General features: G+C 35.3%; 1 protein-coding gene across 1 annotated transcript in view; it reads left to right on the top strand.

Annotated features, from left to right (window-relative positions):
- The window catches only part of LOC127640270 (microtubule-associated protein 1B-like), a 46044-nt gene that overhangs the window by 2046 nt on the left and 21822 nt on the right, over positions 1–22176 (top strand). The window contains exon 2 of the mRNA XM_052122726.1: positions 2428–2529. Coding sequence (XP_051978686.1) covers positions 2428–2529 — 102 coding nt within the window. The remainder of the gene's footprint in view (positions 1–2427; positions 2530–22176) is intronic.

Below are 22176 nucleotides of genomic sequence, written 5' to 3'. Positions count from 1 at the left end.
CTCAGCTCTGTCGGTCCATACAATGTAATTGAATGTGTACCAACATTTTTAAGCTCCAAAAATCAAATAAGTTAGCATAAAAGTAATCCAGTAATCCAGTAATCCAGTGGTTATATCAATGTCTTCAGAAACGATATAATAGTTACAGATCAACAGATCAATTTAGGTCCTTTTTATATATATATATATATATATATATATATATATATAAACTCCTTCCCTTTCAGTCAACCTCCACATTAACTTTCTCATTCTTCTTCTTGTTTTTTGGTGATTCATATTCTTCATGCTTATTGGCACCTACTGGGCAGGTAGAAGATTTTCTAGCAAAAAATGACTTAAATATGTTATCTGTTCCTCAGATAAATCCCTATCGCTTTAGAAGTCAGCTGGAGTCGTATGGATTACTTTTATGATGCTTTTGTGTGTTTTTTTTGTGTAAAATGTTTGGCACCCATTCACTTGCATTGTATGGACCTACAGAGCTGAAATATTCTTCTAAAATTATCATTTGTGTTCTGCAGAAGAAAGAAAGTAATACACATCTGGGATGTATGAGGGTGAATAAATGATGAGAGAATTTTCATTTTTGGGTGAACTATCCCTTTAACTTTTGTCTGCAAAACTGTGATATGACAGAACATAAAGCAGATCTCTGCCATCAGTTGATTGCTGGTTACTTATTATTGTAACTGTTTTGTGCTCGGATTTATTTTATTGTTGTCGACTTCCATTTTGATCATGAAAAGTTTACATTTTCTCTGATGAAAATTAGGTTCTACTTTTGTTCTCTCTTTATATTTGTTTACAGTATTGTCTAGTAACTGTGTAGTTTTGACTAGCGACAAAATTATATACCATAGCAAATCACAGAAGCATATACAGAAGCAAGCAACCTCTGTCAGTGTTGATCAAATGAAATTTCTAACACCAAGAATACAAACAGATTTCAACATGTTAGTGCAAAGCAGGTGCATTTATTCAATGTTACCAGGCTGATGCAGTGGCTGAAAATGATCCCTGTTAGTGGTAGACTTTCTCTCCTGTCTCCTCCCTTTCAGCTCAGTAGCAGACTTGTACATCTTAGAAATGGCACAAACACAAACATATAGTTCTTATTAATGTCAATCTAAAATGGGTAGAGAAATATTCTCATCACCTTTATAAACTCTTAACAAACCCGTTTATGTTTAATGAATTAGAACACAATATTCAGGGTCAACTATGGTGCAATGGTTATGCTAATCACATTCAACACATTGAAAACACATTTTAAATCTGGCCTCATGAATAATGCTAGCTCTGCACCATTCTTTAATCTTGAAAAATCTAGAAACAGTCCTAGGATTATCCGTTTCCCCCGATAGACTTTTAATCAGCAATTAGCATATCGATGAGAACAAATCAATACTGCAAAGAATGTCTTGTGTTTGTCTTCAAATAATAAGCTGTTTATCTCTGCAGCCATTGCCTGTTTTAAATCCCAATGACACAGCATTTCTGAGCACAAAGACTGCAGTGTTTGCAAGATACTGTCTACAATTTATTTACAAAGCAAAAAGAGAATCTGAGGAAAATGTCTTTTTATCATTCTGAAGGTAGGAGAAAGGGCACCAATGGAGGATAATATAGAGGCACAGAGCTTTCATTTCATTTCCTAACTCTCCAACTAGACTTTGAAGTTGAGCGCAGTAGGAGATTAAGAGGCACTTGGATTTTCGGCCAGTTATGTAACATACAATCCCTGAATGTTCTTTGAGCGCAACACACAACCCACTGAATATGATGTATTAAACCATAGCACATACTGTATGCATAGTTATTAATAATGCACCCATCTTCAAATATAAAATACAAATCATCCTGGAAATGAATACAGAATGTTAATGTACTCAAATATTTGCTTCAGGACCAAAGTTTTACATTGTACATCAAGTGGCAACCCAACGTAGTAGCACGAATGTTTATCATACACAAAATGTCCTTAAAATCATATATTGATATGAAATGTATAGGCCCAAAAATATGCTAAATGATTAACATGACATAGGCTGAATATGAATGCATAAACAACATCAGAATTGTGATTTACCAGCCTAACACATGGAACAAACATTGGGCCAAACACTGCCTTAGACATATTACCACCATTTTATTATTTACACTTAGTATTGTTTTTTCCCTTCTTGTATAAGATCCCAATAAGAACAGATCAGTAACCTTTTTTGGCGGTAACCCACAGGTTGAGAACCACTAATCTATACAATTTTATCATGCCACTTGTTATTACTTGTATTGCTTGCATTACTTGCAGAATACACCAGAAGCCCTGCACGTGAAAGTAGGGCATGAATGAACAGCCAATGCATGTTAATTTTGAATACTTTGTGCATGTTGAACATACAACCTTTCTCTGTGTGATCACAGGTATCCACTCCTGGGATATCAGTCTAACAGAATGTGACCTGGACCAACAGCTGCAGCTTTTCATAACCAGACATTCCGCCCAGTTCTCTGCAGAGGTCAGAGGTCAGTCCGATTGAAAGAAAAAAGGAATCTGAAGCAATGTTGGATGCAAATGAACAGTGCTAGGTAGTAACAGATTACACATAATCTGGATTATGTAATCAAATTTTAAGTATTGTATACTTGTAATTGGATTATATTACAATTTATAATGTGTTCATTGGTACATCTAAAACAATGATTGGATTTTCATCAAATTATGCAAAGATTAATCCAAAAGTAATCAGATTAGATGACCTTAAAAGTGTAATCTAATATTTATTAAATACATAATTTAATTATGTAATTTGTAATCAGTACCAGATTACATTTCAGAAGATATTTACCCAGCACTGCAAATGAAGTGTGTAAGTCTTGGTGTGTATGTGTTTTCAATGTAAAAATAATTTATCCTATCTCACTTAAAATGCAGAGATAACTGTGAATAAAAAATGTATCAGCACAGCAACACTGTCAAAATAAAATGTGCAAAAATTCACCTTTAGGAGTAAAACTGCTTGTCACTGGGGCAGTACCCTCAAAGGTACAGCCACTTTACCTTATTTACACCTTAAGGTACTAATATGTATTACATTTAATTTAAGGTGCAAATAAGTTCCGATGAACATATAAAGGGTACAGTGGTTGTACCCCTAAAGGTAAAATGTTTGCAGCTTTTTCTGACAGTGAACATTAGCTTAACCAATAGTTTAAGTTTGATTTGTGATTGTTTGTCCAGCTAATGGAAGATGGGAATATTCGGGAAACCTGTTTGGAAACAGTCATTGTTCTTGCAGTTCCATTTTTAGACACTAGAGGCAAAGAAATTACACATTTTACCTTTCAATAAATTAGCTAAGCTATAACTCTAATTATATTGTAGATTTCCCAATGCTAAATAGACAAATACATGTTAAAGACATACATTTTCTGTTTGTGTTTACCAGTGTGCCAAAAATGTATATACATATTTTAAATCCAGAGTTGGAGATTTAGCTGTTTATGCATACTAAACATAGCTTACTGTAGACCCAATGTAACACTGCAGTTTTATTGCTCACATCAAGTTTATAGATAACATGCAAAACATGCAGTAAATGCACCACTGAGAATGTTCTATCTCTCTCCATGGGGAGTTCAGCATGTGTGTTTGCATGGAGCTGGTCCACAGTACTGTTTCCACTATCCTGTCTGGAAGAGTAATTATCAAAGAGCTGTGTCAGGAGGAGAGGAGCTGCAGAGCTAGTGCTCAAATGCTGCAGTGTGTGCGTGTGTGTGTGTGTGTGCGTGTGTGTGTGTGTGTGTGTGTGTGTGTGTGTGTGTGTGTTTGTTTGCATGTGGTGGGACCTTGACCTGTGCAGTTGGTTGGTTGTGCTGGGTGTGGATTTTACAGGCAGTATCATAAGGCTGAGTCTCAGTATGAGATGGGCCGTAATATAAATGTGATGAGCCATTTTTCAAAAGGCCATTATTTCCTGACTGCTAATGAAATGCTTTATTGCTTGTTTCTGACTCGTGACTACTGTCAGAACAGCAGATAATGAATTTGAGAAATTAAAAATAGCACGAAATGAAGATCTGAAAGCTGTGGAAAAGGCTCCTGTGGTAGTTTGTCTTAAAATACATGACTACTGGAGAAAATGAGACCAGACGAGGTGTTGCCACAGTTGCTAAGGTGACATTTAGCATGTTGCTAGGGTGTTCTGCCCAAGTCATAAGATCCCTCCCCCATATCACTAGAGTATTCTGGTCCCAAGATTTTGCTTGGGATCTCATTCAGTGTAGCTATTTGGGGTTTTATCGTCCGTCAAGCAAATATCATAAATCCAATCACTTGAAAAGCATTGCAACCTGGTCTCATAGAATACCGTTACTATAGCTACATTTTTGCTAAATTATTTTTAAGTAGCTTGTTGTACATAGCACAAATTTTTTTTTTACTGGTGAAATAAACACTACAGACACTAAACACATTTGCTTTTATTACTAATGATAGGATGACATGTTGGCCAGGCCCTGATTTTACTATTTTCGGCATTGGCCAATAAGTTTTCACTTGGTTAATTAACAAAAGTTTGAACTTTTCCTTGTGTCGGTTTTAAAAAATATACCAATAGGTTTGCAAAAAGTTTCTGTTTTCAAGGTTTGTGCTTTTCAAGTTTTAAGTGAATTTGAGTAAATGTTTAAAATAAGTGTTCATTTTATGTTAATTTTGTTTACATTTGATTTGCTGTTTGTTGTTGTATATTATATAAATCAGCATTTATAACAGCCATCCTGCTGCCTAGATATCTGTATCTATCATTGAAAAATCCATATTGGGCAACCACTGGTTATTTAACTGTCTGTTACTGTAAGTTAAGAGTAGTGAGAGAGGTAGCTTTTTGTTGGTTTAACCCTAGATTGCATGTGTGGGTCAAAAATTGTCCTTCTATTTTTTTTTATTATACTTCCACTCCAAGTATTTATCAGTGAAGGAGTCTTTGACCATGTGAACTGAATTTTTACAAATGTATTTTTGAACTGTTTTTAAATTATAAGAGAATTTGCATCAGTGCCACTAGAATGCATAACCCAGTTGTGTTTACTATGGTGTTACTCTTGTAATACATTGATTGTTTTCAGCTTCCATTTGTTATATACAGTGGTGGCCAAAAATATTGGCACCCTTGGTAAATATGAGCAAAGAAGGTTGTGAAAAAAAATCTGTATTGTTGAGAAATTTCATACACTGCCTGGCCAAAAAAAAGTTGCATACTCAGGTAGTCAGCTGACTTTATTGCCGCATAACGTTACTAATCCTAGACCTGACCAATTGAAGCAACCCCAGATCATAACACTGCATCCAGAGGCTTGTACAGTGGGCTATGCATGACAGGTGCATCGCTTCATGCGCTTCTCTTCTTACCCTGAAGTGCCCATGGCTTTGGAATAGGGTAAATCTGGACTCATCAGACCACGTGACCTTTTTCCATTGCTCCACAGTCCAATCGTTATGCTCCCTAGCAAACTGAAGTTGTTTTTCCCGATTAGCCAAACTAACAAGTGGCTTTCTTGTGGCCACACAGCTGTTTAGTCCCAATCCTGTAAATTCTCATTGCATTGTGCATATGAAAATGCTCTTACTTTCACTAATAAACATAGCCGTGAGTTCTACTGTCGATTTTTTTTATGATGTGACTTCAAGCGTTTTAGTGATCTCCTATCACGATCATTCAAGATTTTTTCTGTGAAGCTGACAGTTCACCACAATCCTTCCAGGTTTTAATAATGCGTTGGACAGTTCCTAATCCAATTGCATTGAGTTCAGCAATCGTCTTAGTTGTTTTCTTTTCTGATGCAGGCCAATAATTTGGAATAATTTAGAATTTAATAAAATATATGGGTAGCACTTTATTTTACAGTACTGTCCTACATTTACATACTAAAATATATGTCAACCATTTAAAAGTGTAAATGATTAATACAATTATTATTACAGTTAATTTCCCTTGAAAAACCCCCAAAAAACGAGTTTATAAAGAATAAGCATTTAGATTTCACCTAGGTCTTTTTTTCGACCCACATTCATTTTAGGTGGGTAAAGTTATTATGCATTCAACTCGATCTTAAAAACCTGTTTAAGAGAACATTTAACTTACTTTTAGCATCACACAGTGGGTATTTCACCACATAATGTTATTTTGCACAAATGTTGCCACAGTTAAGTAATTTTTATGAGACCAGGCTCCTTCAAAAATGATTAGAATACCTCTCCCCAGTAAGGCACAATTAAAGGTATGATTCCCATCTAGAACACAAACAGTGCAGGTTGTTACAGGACAGCATTTAAAAATAAACATTCTGGGTTCAATACAAGTTAAGCACAATTGATTATGCACATATGTGGCATAATGTTGATTACCACAAAATAATTTTGACCCGTCCCTCCTTTTCTTTAAAAAAAGAAGAAGAAGAAGAAGAAGCAAAATTCGAGGTTACAGTGAGGCACTTACAATGTATGTGAATGGGGCCAATTTTAAAAGCAGAAATGTGAAGCTTATAATTTTATAAAAGCATTTACATATTTTTCGGTTAAAACTATGTATTATTTGAGCTATAAAGTTGTTTAAATTATGGTTTTTTGGTCATTTTATGGTTTACAGCATTATGTTGTCATGGCAACAATGTTGTACAATTGGATATATCTTTGCTCAGAAAAGGTTAGTAAGCAATTTTATCACACTAAAATCATGTTAACACACATGTTGTTTATGTCTTGTGGCTATACTTTTGAAATAGTACTTTAAAGTTTACGGATTGGCCCCATTCACTTCAATTTTAAGTGTCTCACTGTAACCACTGTAACTTTAATTCTTTAAAGAAAGGAGGGACGTAAAAGTAAAAAAATAAAATACTTCTGTGGTTATCATCATTATGCTGCAAATGCTGTTGATTGAGCTTAACTTGTATTGTAGCCATAATATTCCTTTAAAACTTAGGGTGAGGGGTTAAAAAGAAACAACAATGCAAATACGACTAATAATTTGCAATGTAAAATATAATGGTGGTGGCTAAAGCAAAAGCTAGATTGGTTGGAGGGAAAAGAGGGCGAGATGCCCTCTGACCCTGCTGAAAGGTGTGATGTGTGGTTAGGTCAGATTGTGATGACTGGCCGGTGGGGTGATACAAGGGCAACTGCCACTAAAGGTTGATGACTCTCAGATTGTTCTTTTCCGTAGCTCAAGGCTTTTCAGACACAAGGCTCCCAGGCTGATGATGCAAATAAAACCACAGTATTGATTCGACCATATCATATTCAGCATGCACCTTAGCATAGATCAATGGTATTCAGGCTAAGGCGAATTCAGTGGCTGTCCTAGTGCAAGAATAGATGTGTTTCGTTTCCAATAGGAACAAAATGGAAAATAAAGTATTGACCAAAAGGATTGCTTTGCCCAATAATGGTGAATGGTTTGCCCATTTTTCAGCTATAAAAGCAATTTAATTTTAATAACTTTTAATATTTCATAGAATACTTTAAGTATAGTCCATTTTGTTTAAAAGAGTTGTTTCCCATTTCCTTTATTGATTAAATATTAAGCTGCTGCCCTCTGGTGGATATTCTATGAAATGCATCACAAAGTGAACGTCACCCTGCTTTTTCTGCAGAGCTGTTTAAAATGGTTAAATAGACTAAAACACAGGCTGTGCAATATGGCAGCTACTTCAACATATAACTGTTCTATTGAAATGGACCCATTATTACTTTTTAAGAACTGTTTGTTTTATTGAGCTACAGCATAATCTATTGACTATAAACTGTTATTTTTTTGTGTAACTGAGTATTTGTAGATTTACATCATGGTTGGGACATCCTATCAAGCTCTGTTGTTATTATATTAAGCTAAACATATTTTCTATACCACAGCCTTAAACCTACCCCTTGCAGAAACCTTTTTAAATGTTTAGATTTTAATTATGACATTATTTATTCCCCTTATTAAACCACTTTCCTCATGGGGACTGTGTGAAAAGTGACATCAGGTTTTACTGTCGTTGCGGGAACAACAAAACCTGATCCACCCTTTCCAACACTCACACACATTTACTTCTTTTTCTAAATGTGGACATACTGTACCATTTCTTTTGTTTTAATATAAAATGTAATATAATGTAATGTGATTCATACATACATGAATGAACTAAACCATAAACCTACATCTAGAAGAATTTGTTTTGTGTGTGCATTTTTTTTAGAATGAAAAACAACAACAATACATTTATTTAAGGGTAATTTCAACAAATAAAGACTTTAGCTAATTATGTACACACACACACACACACACACACACACACACACACCGATGTTGGTCTACCTATCATTATGAGGACTTTCCATAGACATAATGATTTTTATAATGTAAAAAACTATAGATTCTATCCCCTAAACCTAACCCTCACAAAAAACTTTCAGCATTTTTACATTTTCAATAGAACATAGTTTAATGTGTTTTTTAAGCTTTTTAAATAATGAGGACACTACACATGTCCTCATAAACCACATTTATAGCATAATACCCTTGTAATTACCAGTTTGTAACCTAAAAATGTTTCCTTGTAAACCACATAAACATGCCCACACACACACGCACACGCACACGACACACACACACACACACACACACACACACACACACTTTTGTTTTGCTTTTATTGTGCAGACTTGACTTCTATTGTTTTAAGTTAATGATATTTTATATCCTCCAACCCTACCCATATATGCTTTAGTAAGTAAGTACCATTTTCGCTATGCCTGATTACAGGCTTACAGCTCTGGGCCCCGATCTGCACTGAGATCTCAAAGGCCCTTCGAGATCTGAGAGCTGTTGCTCAGTGACCTTCCTGCTAATGAACTGCAGGCAGCTAAAAAAATCCATTCCTGCAGCAGCTGATCACTTCAACACCAGACAGACACAAAGAGATGGTGCATTCAAAACCTCCCATAAAGCAGTCTTAAACTCAGGCCTTTCTGTCTCACAACAGGAGTAACCTCCCCCTCAAATTCTTAGGTTTAAATTCTTAAAAATGCAGATATTGGGGAAGTTCAGGGCGAGGTTTTTACTGAGTCACTCAACCTCCAGCTCTCTTATTCTACTCTCGTTTCCATGGTGACCTGTAACTTGGCATGAGCTAAGGTGATCTCCGATGTGGCGGTCTAATGAGTGTGCTTTGTGTGTGGAGGAATACTATGTGGACATTAATGACACACATAAAATGAATACATGGCTAATGGCTTATACCAGTATTTACCAGCTTTTTTGTTTTATGTACCCCCATCAGTAATGCTCAAGTAAACTTTCATCAATAGCAAATGAGAGATATATTGCTTTTAACACATATTACTTGGGATATCATTTAGCTTTATAATTACTATTATTAAAATAAAATCAATACTATTATTGATATTATTTGATCAATTACCATTAATGATTCACCATTATTACAGCAGTCCATAAAATGTTGGTAATGTTCAGATTTGTAATTTTTCTACTGAACTGAAAGGAACAGTAAATATTTAAATTGCTCAATTTTTTATTTTAAGTCAAAAATTCTGTTTTACATGTTTAACAAAGAAAAATTGAAATGTTTCTAAGTATCCTATAGATCCTGCTGAAGTATCCCCTGGTGTACACATACCCCTTTTTAGGAATTACTGGCTTATATATCATCTCCAATCTCCCTCATTTATTCTATTTATTGTATATCACAGTATGTTTTATGATGTCTTAATGCATTTTGAGAAATGTCATTACCTGTTATAATGGTACTGCAGTAAAATTAAAGTAATTGTTTGTACTGTGGTTATTAGTATTGAATTCACATCTATTCTGGCATAATTGGTTTCTATTACAGTAAATTGTGATCACCACTGCATTAGTGGCTGACAGGCCTCATCCCCCAGAATTTCCTGTTAGACAGACCAAATGAGACGTTTCAACTACCGTTATGCTCCATGAGTCAGCAGTCTGCAGGCATGAAAACAAAATAGTCTGGCAAAGACGTTTCAGATATTTACAGTCTGAAAAATAAATCTAATTTATATATGGGTGGTTCTACAATAAGGGAAATTTTCACTTAGGACTTAAAAGATGATTTAAAAAAAGTCTAGTTATAGAGAATATATTATAAACTTTAAACTATACTCGTCGTGTCTATTTAATTATTTTTAGGAGTGTTGAAATGTAACATTTGCCAGGATTTAAGTAATTCTGGACTTGTCCCCAACACAAACTTTTTAACTTCCTTCAATAAATGTATTAAAAAAAAATATACAACAAGGTAAATTCTAAACTTTGAAACTACAGCAGTTTTTTTGAACTAAACTAAAAGAAATATATATATATTCTATTGTTTTATTTGACTTTTTAACAAAAAATATATTTCCCCAAAACTGCTGTCATTACCATAACACAAAGCATTTTAGGGAACAACTGAGTTTATTTGGCTATGGTGGAAATAGGAAGAGACAGAGAAACACATACCTGTCAAATATAATATATTTTAAGATTTTTTGCAAGTATAGGTTTTTGGGTTCCTTTTTGTGTTTCGAGGTTCATTTTGATTCGTTTCTGAGAATTTGAATCTATTCATTTTTATTTTTATTAGATCAAAATGATTTGACTTATTTGAAAATTACGTGTTTTTAGCAAGTCGAAGGCTTTTCAAACTTTTTCTCCAAAAGTGAAAAATTAAATGACAGTCACACACAATATAAAAAATCCCCGCCATTACACATTACACCAAAATCCACTTTAAGGATGATCTGAGGCATGATCATATCCCTATTCCAGGATAATATTTTTTTTGTCAAGATTTCAAGTAGTCAAAAGCACCACTTCTGGAAGAATCAACATACATTATAAGATATGCATTTGGCCAATCACTCAGATCTAAGCTTAAACTGATCCTAAATTACCCCAGAGAGTCTGCATTTTGTATCTAAGGCTGCAAGATACTGTTGCACCCAAAAAGTGCCTTGTCTGTCTCTTCTGTGAATGTCCCGGCTAACAGCACCCTCTGGGGCTGACCTATGGTTCTCCTAGCTGATGCTAACCAAAATATGACCCAGTCATTCCCTCTCATGGTGTCTGACTTCATTACGAGTGATTTATCTATTTATTTATTTATAGTTCTAGTGTCTCCTCTATATCTGAAACCCACAAAGCAATCATTTTCAATCCCAAACCCATTTTGATAATATGTAAGGAAATGATGCTAATTTTTCTGATGTAGAGTTGTCAAGCATGGACTAAGTATTTTCTTTATAAGTTTAAAAGGTTATTTAAAGACACAAAAAGACTAATTTATTTCATAATAGTGTCACTGTAAGTGCAATAACAGTACAGGAAGTATGAGAATAATGTACACACTGTCTCTGTCCTCTGCAACCTCTTTGCTCTCAGGATAGACACAAAAATGAGAACTAGAGCTCAAGCTTCAAGCAAGACCTATTTATAATACAAGCAATGGGGCATAATTATGAATTACACTTATGCCACAGGGGAAGTGGACAATCACATGATTTCATATTGTTTCTATTACATGTTAATGAAGGTTAATGAAGCCCTGAGCTACAAATTCTTACCTCTGAAACTTTTAAAAGCACACATGAAGATTTTAGCCTAAAGGTCTTAAATCATCTGCTACTTGAGTACAGAAATGCTTTTTTGTCCGTTTTTAAATCCCGTTTTTGCTCATGTCAATGAGAGATACCTGATTGGCAAGCTTTAAGTGATTATACTTAAAGAGACAGTTCACTCCAAAATTGAACTTTTGTCATTAACTCACCCTCATGTTGTTTCGAACCAAGGAAGGTGAGTAAATTATGATAATATGTGTATTTTTGGGTAAACTATCTAGTTAATGTTTACCACTAACATTTTATACAAAAAGTCTGAACTGATCAGAAAAGCTCAGCAACATTGGACACCAGTACAAAAAAAAGAAAGAAGTATATAATCTGAATTTGCTAATACAGAGGGGCCTTGAGGGAGAGAGGTAAATTTATTCACCAAATATTATTCATCTCTGAAAATCAATGTATCCAGTGCAGGGCTGCGCTTGGGCAGCACAAAGCTCTCAGTTGTTTTAGCAATCTTCAACTGGCTTTTGTTTCGAAAGACACAAAAGGCCAGTGAGACGTACGTGGCTATGTACATGCACTGAAACCATGAACAAAACAAACACTCATATTAATGAGACTGATTTTGTCAAGTGGTTTGATTTGTATTTTGGCTTGGACACGCTGTTTTCTGGCTATTTTTTAAAAACCATAATGCTGTATTTTTTTTAAGAATGTCACCCTGATCATAATTCAAAGGGTATTTTTTTGTAAATGTTTACAGAGAGAGCTGGCTATAGAAAGAGTAGTTATATTTACAATTCCATTGTGAAATTAACTTATATTTTACCCTGTCCGCTGCCTTTTACATCCCACATCAGGATTGTCACTATAGTGAAGGGCTCGGGACTGCACGCATCCTTGTTCTGCCATCAGCCAATGAGCGTTGATGTCATTTTTCTGCGGTGCCAGCATTGCCACATGACATTTTCAAATCACCTGACTGGCTCAAAAACTCCTATAATGTGAACCAAGTTCACATGATATACAGTATGGTATATATTTATTGATGTAGTATATATACTGATATTCGTAATATAAATTATATGTATTCAAATGTAAAAAAATTCCCACTAAATATGTAACATTGTATTTTTTTCTAGAGCCATTCTGATTTGTGCTGACATCCTAAACAATCAGTCATGCATAATTGAAGCTGCTCAATAATGTATGATTTGGATATTGATAACACTGCAGATTCTCTTTGTACTAGACTGTCAAAATTAACTGGCACTGATTTTAGCATTGATTCATCTATGTGATTTTTTAAGTTTGATCGATGGATACATAAGATGTGGTAGGAAATTTCCAATGAAATTAATCTTTCTGAAATTGCTCCCCCCCCCCCCCCTTAAGAGTTAATAAGAGATTTTGATGCAGCTATTCTAGGAGATGCTGGGAGAACATAAGGATGCTAGAGCTGATTTCCAAACACTGCAAAGCTTAATTTTACTAATGACATCACACACATTACACTTGATAGGCCTTTTGGCAGAAGGTGCCTTGCTTTGTGCCTGACAGGCCAACAGGTCCTAACCCTAAACATACACCTAACCATATTTAACCACACCTTAGTTAAATACCTCATAGACAGCATTGCTAGGAAAGCAACATGTTTCATGAATTACATTAATGAATATACTAAGAGAGAGAGAGAGACTTTAATTTGCTGCATTAATTTCACAACTGCTACCCATATGAATGAGGGAAAGATTAAGGCAATGAGTCTGAACGTTCATAAACAGAGGCTTCACTGATTATCTGTGCTAATATGGCACATACTAAATTATGCCTGGAAATGGCAGATCAAAATGAAATTGTTCCACAGAGACAAAATTTAAACATGGCCTGTCTGGCAGAATGGGCACAGTAGACAAAAATGCCTGAAATTCAGTCCTCTTATCATGCCATAAAGCCACACTGTCCCTGCAGCAAACCTATTCAGGTCAACCACTCATTCAGTGATGCTATAATGTATTTACCTGCTGAGTGGGTTGTTTCAGATGTGGTTGCTTTGGTTGTATGTGAGAACAGTTAACAAATGTAATAATAATAATAAAAAAGTAAGGTGGGTCTTGATTGTTTACACACACACACACACACACACACACACAATAGAGCCGATGCAATCACTTCTGATAGGATATGGAGCTCTTTAGTGAGTCAGCATAATGTGGCTGATCCTTGGGTACAGGAAGTATTGGAAACAATAGGTCGACTTACTGTATCATGTTGGGTTGCATGGCTTGAAAAATAAGAGGACTTGGTGTTGTCAGCCGAAAAGGAAAGTTATTTCAGAGGCAAAGCAAGTTATTACATTTTTATAAAAGATAACTTAGACAGAAAAAATTTCTGTAGAAGAATGTGTATCAGTAAATCATTCACAATAAGACCAAGTATGTGCACTATTGGAAGAAAGAACATATGGAATTTGGGATTTCATATTGACTTTAAAGCAAACTGGTTGATTGATAAATTATAATGTTGCCACTCTAGTTCTTAGGCTGAGTACTGTCAAATTCTCATGCTAATTACTCTGTCTTCAAAGCTTAAAGGAATAGTTCTGTCTGTGGTTTTTGGAGCTTCAAAAGTCTGATCACCAACCATTTGCATTTTAAGTATCTACTGAGCTAAGATATTTTTCAATTTTCTTCAAATGTGTTCTGCTGAAGAAAGAAAGTCAAACACATCTGGGATGGCATGAAGGTGAGTAAATGATGAGAGAATTTGAATTTTAGGTGATCTATCACTTTAAGCAATATATATATATATATATATATATATATATATATATATATATATATATAAAAAATTTCAAGTTATGACAGGTTCCATCAGACTACTGACATGCTTAGAGCCAGGCTGTGTGGCCAGTGATATTTACATATACGGCAAATTATTATTTGCCTGTACTCAACCAGTAGTAAGGGGGGCTCGCTGGTAGCCACAGGGGCCCTATGCTGCCGCTTATGTCGCTTAATAGGTAGAGTTTGGCTAAAAACTACAAAAGCATTCACAAAAACATTGTGAAAATAGCCCAACAAGATGACCCAGCTGACTCAATCTAGAATTCTGGATAAAAAATAACCCATTAATAAAATAATCACTCCCTCCCTTCCTTTCTGCCTGTTCTTGTTCTTCTAGACACTAGCTGCATCTATACCTTAATTTAAGGGTAGCTGCAGCCAGACCCCAAATCTACCCAACCTACACACACACACTGCCCCTCCCTCCTTCCCTCCCTCCCTCCCCCACACACACACACACACGAGCGCACAGACTGTGCTCCCGAACACCCTTCATTCGTGAGACGCGCTCTGTTAAAGTCACCCGCATCAGCATACGGTATGTATGTTTCAGTCATGTAAACTGCATTTCAGAACAAGCTTTCTTGCATAAAACGCGGGCATTGAATTGACTTTCGCAGTGTCGCAGTGGTCAGGAGGACAAAGAGTCTTTTTTATCTGCGCGCATCTTTAAGCACACTCTCCGGTCTGAAGTCATTTACACTTTGGTTTTTGAGACCATGACGTCGCAGAGGGCGCGTATCCTTATTTGACCGCATACTTGTTTTCTTCTCGATTAGTACTGACTTGATGAACGCGGCATATAAATAATGATTTGACTGGTCGCGAGACAGGATGACGAAAGAAATAAGCGCTAGACTAGACTGACAAAAGAATGAGGTAATTAAACGACCAGACAGTCGTTGAAATCTACCTGTATTTGCGACAGATGTCTGGGGATAATGCGCACCATGGACAGCTTCCAGCCACCTTTGATTTATCCAAACTAACTGGATTAATTTAAGATGACGGACAGAAAGCTGGTAGACTAACTTTTATGTTATATTAAAGACTGTGCGTGTTCATTTAACATGTTGTTAAACAATTTAAGGAACGTATGTGTGTGTTTGACAATCTTACGGTGAAAATGAGCTATTTGAAGTGATTTTATTTGTATTATTTTATATGTAATTGTTCATGCTAATTCTTCTTTCTTTGCATAATGACGCACTTATGCATCAAGACCATTTTAGTAGCCTATTTCAAACGTGAAACGTGTTGCGCTTTGTCGGGTTGAAATTATTAAATTATGTTATGTTCAAAATTGGTGAATGGGTTGAATATAAAATATTCATGTCAGAGTTTGTGATAAATATAAATGATCAATTTATAATGATCGCTTATTTTGGAATAGTTATTTCAGGTTTTGATACTGTCTGTCTCTAGCAAATCTGTAGGAAGAATCGTTTAAAATGTATTGATTTGGAGATTTTATATTATTTTATTCCCGAAAATAAAATTAATAGACTGCTCTTGTTAGTGGTGACACTGTAAAAATTGGTAGAAGTGACTGTGACATGCAAAACAAATAATAATAATAAAAAATAATTAAATAAAAACCTCAAAGTTAAACAAAAATAATTACCACCTAACATATTGCTATTTAAATTTCTAAAATAAATATGAAAATCAAAATATTGATAAAATAAAAACAATTTGACTGTATCTCAAAATTTAGCAAGATGCTTTCCTAGAAACCTGTTAGGCAGCTCATTAGATTTTGAGCCACACCAACTGATTTCTTTGCTGCTGAGTGACTCAGCATTGCTTTACATGACTTCTCTCTCTCTCTCTCTCTCTCTCTCTGTGCATGTTTGTAATACGTTTGTGCATCAGAATCATTCACGAAAAGTAATGACTAACTGGATGACTCGCTCTGTTTAAATATCATTGCGGAGGCCAATTAAACCCTCAGAATGACTCTTCGCCTCATTTAGCCCAGTCGACATTTGAATCTAGTTGCATCTCAAACTGTTCTAAAGGTCTCTCTGCAATGGAGTACCAAAAATATCAAATGACTGTCGTAAATAAGGTCTGCTTGAACTAAATGTTGTGTAAATACCACAAGTTCTAATTGACTGATGTGATCTGACAACATGAGGGTATGACAGTCTAAATCCTTCATTTACAAGATGATATTGTGGAGACTAGTTCAAATATGAGAACACAGGTCTCTCTATCATCCAGTATTTGCAGTGCCGAGAAGATTGTCTGTCTGGGTGAACTCTTTAAAAGAGGAAAACCCAATGACATCTGGGTTTAACAGCATAGCTGAGTCATTGTCCCTTATTTACTGGTAGTATCCGAAAGCTATCACCTGTCCAATGATTTTTTTGAGGTTTTTTTTGGCTCCTGATTATCTTTTAATTTCCTTTATATGCTGAAAATCCAGATTCCTTGATCTTAAAGGAATAGTTCACCAAAAATGAAATTACATCATGAAAATTGAAAAGGAAAAATTAGAAAAAGTCTTTACACAGCTTTTTGCCATATAATAAAGGTAAATAGTGGCTCCAGGCTTCATGCTCCAAAAAGGACAGAAAAACAAAAGACCACAGTAAAAGGAATCGATTTGACTCATGCACTGCATTGCAAGTCTCCTGAAGCTTTTATCACATTGGCCCCATTTACATTTTGCATTGATGTGCTTCATATATGGATAGTATCTGGATATTCTTTAGCTGTATTGCATTTACACCTTGCAGTCAAATTTGTCTCCACTGTGATCGAACAGAGATCTGATCAAAGTTACCTGTGCAAGATGGAAAATGCTAAGATACATCAGAGGTTGTGGTACCACAAAAGTCTCTGTCTCAAATGTGAATGGGGCCTTTGTGTAATCAACCAAAAATGTACGTCATTATTAAATCAAATCATTGATATCTGAGTATATGGCAGCCAAATCAAATATGGTTACTACTTAACAGGTTTAAGGTCAATAACATCAAACATGGTTGGTTCTTGCTTGTTCTGTGACCAAATGCCATGAGAACTGTTGTTGTCATATTTGATTTGCATGAGTTGTAGTGATTACTTTCACTATGGTTTAAAAAAAATGTTTTTGTCCTTTTTGAAGCTTGACAGCCACTATTCAGGCAGAGTAAAGACTTTTTCCTTTTGTGTTCCAGAGGAAAGAAAGTCATATGTGTTTGGAGCGATGGGTGAAAAAAATATTTTTGGGTGAACTATCCTTTTAAAAACCCTATATGATCCAGTGAAAACGTAATCTTATTTAAATCGTCTTGTATTCCGGTGCAGTTATTAAACCTAGAGAACCTTTAAGCTTTCATGATATAATTGATGCAAGGCTCCTGAGTTAGTACACTTAGGGGCACGTCCATCTGTCACACAGTAAAAATGGGCCATTGAAGAGTGCTGGCAGACAAGTAAGGTTGAGTGGTCGGGCTTTACCAAGTGACTCACATTTGGTCCATTTGACCTTGGAAAATGCTGAGAAAAGAACAGCTATACTGATTACAGTTTCCATAGACAAAGAATGGTCCAACCTAGAAAATATTTGCAACTCAATTTTGGACTGACTGGATAATCTTTCCGGATTTAGGACCAGTCAACTGAGACAAAGAACCACTCAATAGTGGATTAATCAGGAAAGGGACATGACCTGAGAGGCAAGTGTCTATTTGTGGATTTCAGTCTGTGGATTTCAGTACAGTTTCACCCATATAGATATAGAGTTTTAATGTGTAGTTTTAATCATAAAAAGGGTAAAATTGTGTTCATTAAACATTGCTATTCTGCAGTGAAAATAAACATGAGAATCTAGTTAACTTATTAATTAATTTACTCTCTCAGTATTTATACTGAGTCAGCACATTAGCCAATTTAAATATATAGATCTTTATGTAACTCCTCATGGGAACTGCTGATTTAGTTTATAGTAAAGAAGCTTTAAATACATTGTGAGAAACAAGGTTAACCACAGTCTCAGTTGCATGGCTTTATGAGAGTGATATCAGGGTCGACCAGCCATGCAGTTAGAGAGATGTTCAAAAGCGCAGACGTGTTGTGGTGGAAATAAATGTGCTGAAAATGCCACCTCCACCCATGTTAACCACCCACGGTCATGGCTAGGTGAAATGATGTAATGCTCTCTCACTTGCTCCATGTACAGTCCCTCGCTCAGCCTTTCTGCAAAATATTTTTGTCCTTTATTGTTTTCTGGAAGGTGGGGATGGTGCATGTGTTGGTGGATGTGGGGAAGTGTGAAAACGGCCATCATCTCTGGGAGCTTGCAAATTCAGTGTGGGTGGATCCCCCTTTTCCTTTTTAGTGCTGCAGTGAAAATTCCATCACTTCTGAGGACGAATCACTGTGTTCTATTTCAGCTTATTATCTGTTTGCCTTAGAACATTTCTATTTCAAAGGAGTAGTACACTCACAAATGAAAATTCTGTTATCATTTCCTCACCGTATGACTTTCATTCTTTCATGGAATACAAAAGAAGAAGTGTAGCAGATTTTCCGAGCTGCTCTCTTCCATACAGTCCTTTGAAGCCTTGTGACAGCTTTGTGTGAGGAGCACACTTAATTTGTTTTTTATTCTTAAAATCTGGCCTCAAGAATCTTGCTTGATAGCTGTTGTCACCATTCGCTTTCATTGATTAAACAGAGCAGATTGGACATTCTGATTCATGTTGTAGATGAAACATTGCCACCCAATATAATAAACTAGGTACTGGTATTTGGTTAAGAATGACTAATAACTGCTAATTTATGACCTCTTTAATGATTTCATGCTTTTATAGGCAGTCATGACAGATTCAGTGGATGGTTCCTCATTTGATTTGCAGTCACTGTACTACAGTTATGGCACTATATTAGGTTTTCTAATGAAAAATTAATCCTTTTAAATTATTTTGTAATAGCATCTCTTCAAATAGAATGAATAATATTTATAAAAAGAAGATTCATTGTATGCTTACAAAATTATATGCTGGTTCTGCTAATGTAACTCCTAAAGATCTTGCATACCTCTATTTGTTAATAGCCATTTCAATATAATATGTTATGGAATTAAGCATGAAACTGGTCACTTTCTGCATTTTCACCATTAAAAATGACCTACACTTTGACCTAAAAATGACAACATGAATACTCTATATCAATCTGAAATTCTATTCTAATTTCAATGACAAACATTGTTTATGTACCAATCTAGTTAGTATACAGTACCTTATATAATGTGTCCCTGTTGTAATTGTGCAGGAATTAACTAAAGTTCCTGTTGACCAGGCTGCAATCTTAACCTGTCAGTTGCTAGTTTTCAAATCCACCCGTAAGCTGTTTGTAAATCCACTGGACTCCACTGTATTATTTACAGCGCTGTGTAAACACACCATCATTTTGGTTGATATGCTGACTCATAGAATATGCCCTGTCTTTTCGAAGGTCAAAAGGTTCCCCCTATTTTTACTACTTTCAACCTGCTTTTTTAAGATTGCTTTTATTTATTATACTGTACATTATGTGACCCACTTGTGTATAATGATCTAATGCTTGTTTTTCCTTCATTTATGAACATATTCAGTTCTATGGCCATGTTATTATTAAAAGCAAAAAAGTTTTTTTTTTTTTGACAGTTTGAGAACATGGCCTTTTTTTTTTTGACACTTTGAGAACATGGTGGTAAAATGTCAGTATTGTGGAGTCTCATCAGGGTAGGAGAAACATCCAGTAATGGAACTATTCAGAGGAACAAAGATGTGGCTTCAAATGCTAATGAATGGGCTGTGTAGTGACATGATCTCATAGTTGGCTCAGGTTTAGGTTGGAGTTTTCTGGCCCCCCAAGAAACAGTGGTACACAAACAACCTTCTATGGCCCCTTTCTTTCCTTAAACCTTGCATGCTCACTATTTTTGTCTATGTATGTATCTGTCTGTCTGTCCAGTCGTTCGTCCAAATCTCCTTTGCTTTCCTACCATGATATAGTTTTATATCCTATACGTTATATTTATCTTTTATATTATAGCCTAGGTTAATCATAGGCTACTTTAATAATATATTATATATTACTTTTATAATTGTATAATATATGCTGCTTATTATACATTATACCTTACATACAGTGTGTTCAACATCATTGGTGGGCACACCAGTACAACCACAAAAAAACATTGTTACTAAAAATACATTTAGTTGGTTATTTGAAAGATACATTTACAGAATGTATCTTCCAGCTATAGCTAAAGTAAATAATCGATGTCACTTGATAACGATTTGGCTGAAATTTTATGAAAAACTATGTAAGTGGCGCAAAAGAATTTTAAATAGCCTCTGAAGTTGTACAGTAGCTGGGTGACACCGATAGATGCTGAGTAGCGGTGGCAATGTGCGTTAGAGGTCTTTACTGGTCCAAAGATTCGTGCCTGAACCCAAAGAGACCCGGAAATGTACTACCTGGACCCGAACCAGACCCGTCTATTATTTTAAATCTTGGACCAGTATGTGATTTTGGAGAGCGTTTCTAATGCTCTGTTTGAGGAAATCGCTGTTCCAGTAGGTATGAGAGTAAACATAGCAAAACGGTAACACTTTAGAATACTGTATCTTACTTAATGCATAACTAATAAGGATTTACTGCAGAACTAATAGGTCATTCTTCATTAACACTTAAGTCACTACTATTAACTACCAAGGAAGATGTGTTAACCAGATACAGGCCAAAACTACTACATTTGCTGTAATGACTCATTTTGGAAGTGTAGTAATTCCACAAAATGCGTATTGCATTTCCATAGTAATAATAACATTAGAAGGAAGAAGAAAGGGCCACAACCTGAATATTGTAATGGCTAATTGTTATGATATTATTGTAATTGTAATTAATCGACTGTTCATTAGTAGTTACTCAATAGTTATTTCTCCTGAAGCTGAATTAGTAGCTAATTAAAAGTAGTTCATCAGGAGGCATGACTGAATTCAATAGTTATTGATTAGCTAATTGTTACTTAACACAACTATAAAATGCTATTACATACTGATTAGTTAACACATCTTCCTTAGTAGTTAATAGTAGTGACTTAAGTCTTAATGAAGAATGACCTATTAGTTCTGCAGTAATTCCTTATTAGTTATGCATTAAGTAAGATACAGTATTCTAAAGTGTTACCAGCAAAACCAATGCAATTTAAAACGAAAATGTAGTAGTGTGGATGTGGCCTTAGGGGCTGCTCAGACCAAATGTGTTCTTGCTTTAAAAAGCTAGATGCAGTACAATGAAATGGAACAGAATGAAGGTGTCTTGAGACTCGTCTTTTAAAAATCTGGAAATTCTTTTAATTTGACACGCCGTTATAAGAACTTGAAGCTCATTTGGGAGCTGTTGAAAAGCGAGATGTCAAATATGTCTTTCTAGCTTTATATAGAAAACAATAAAATAAATAAATAAATCAGTGTAGATGGTCACCAAAATGCATTTGGTGTGAATATCCCATTAGATGTTACTTCAGTGATCCAGGGCTCAGTACTCAATGGTTAGTATTCAGTAGTTAAAGTATCTTTAGACCAGAGAAGATATATGCAAATTAGGCAATGTGCTCATGCTGTCTTTGGTCTGGGCCATTGTACTGTGGCCACACCCTTTACCCAGGTGGCTGTCTGAGACATGTTGAATGACACAGCTTTGATTTAAGAGGCTTTA

Source organism: Xyrauchen texanus, chromosome 49 (assembly GCF_025860055.1).
Source record: "Xyrauchen texanus isolate HMW12.3.18 chromosome 49, RBS_HiC_50CHRs, whole genome shotgun sequence".
In the NCBI taxonomy this organism is placed as follows: domain Eukaryota; kingdom Metazoa; phylum Chordata; class Actinopteri; order Cypriniformes; family Catostomidae; genus Xyrauchen; species Xyrauchen texanus.
Note: the sequence above shows the minus strand (reverse complement) of the source record. Positions and strands in the feature narration are given on the sequence as shown.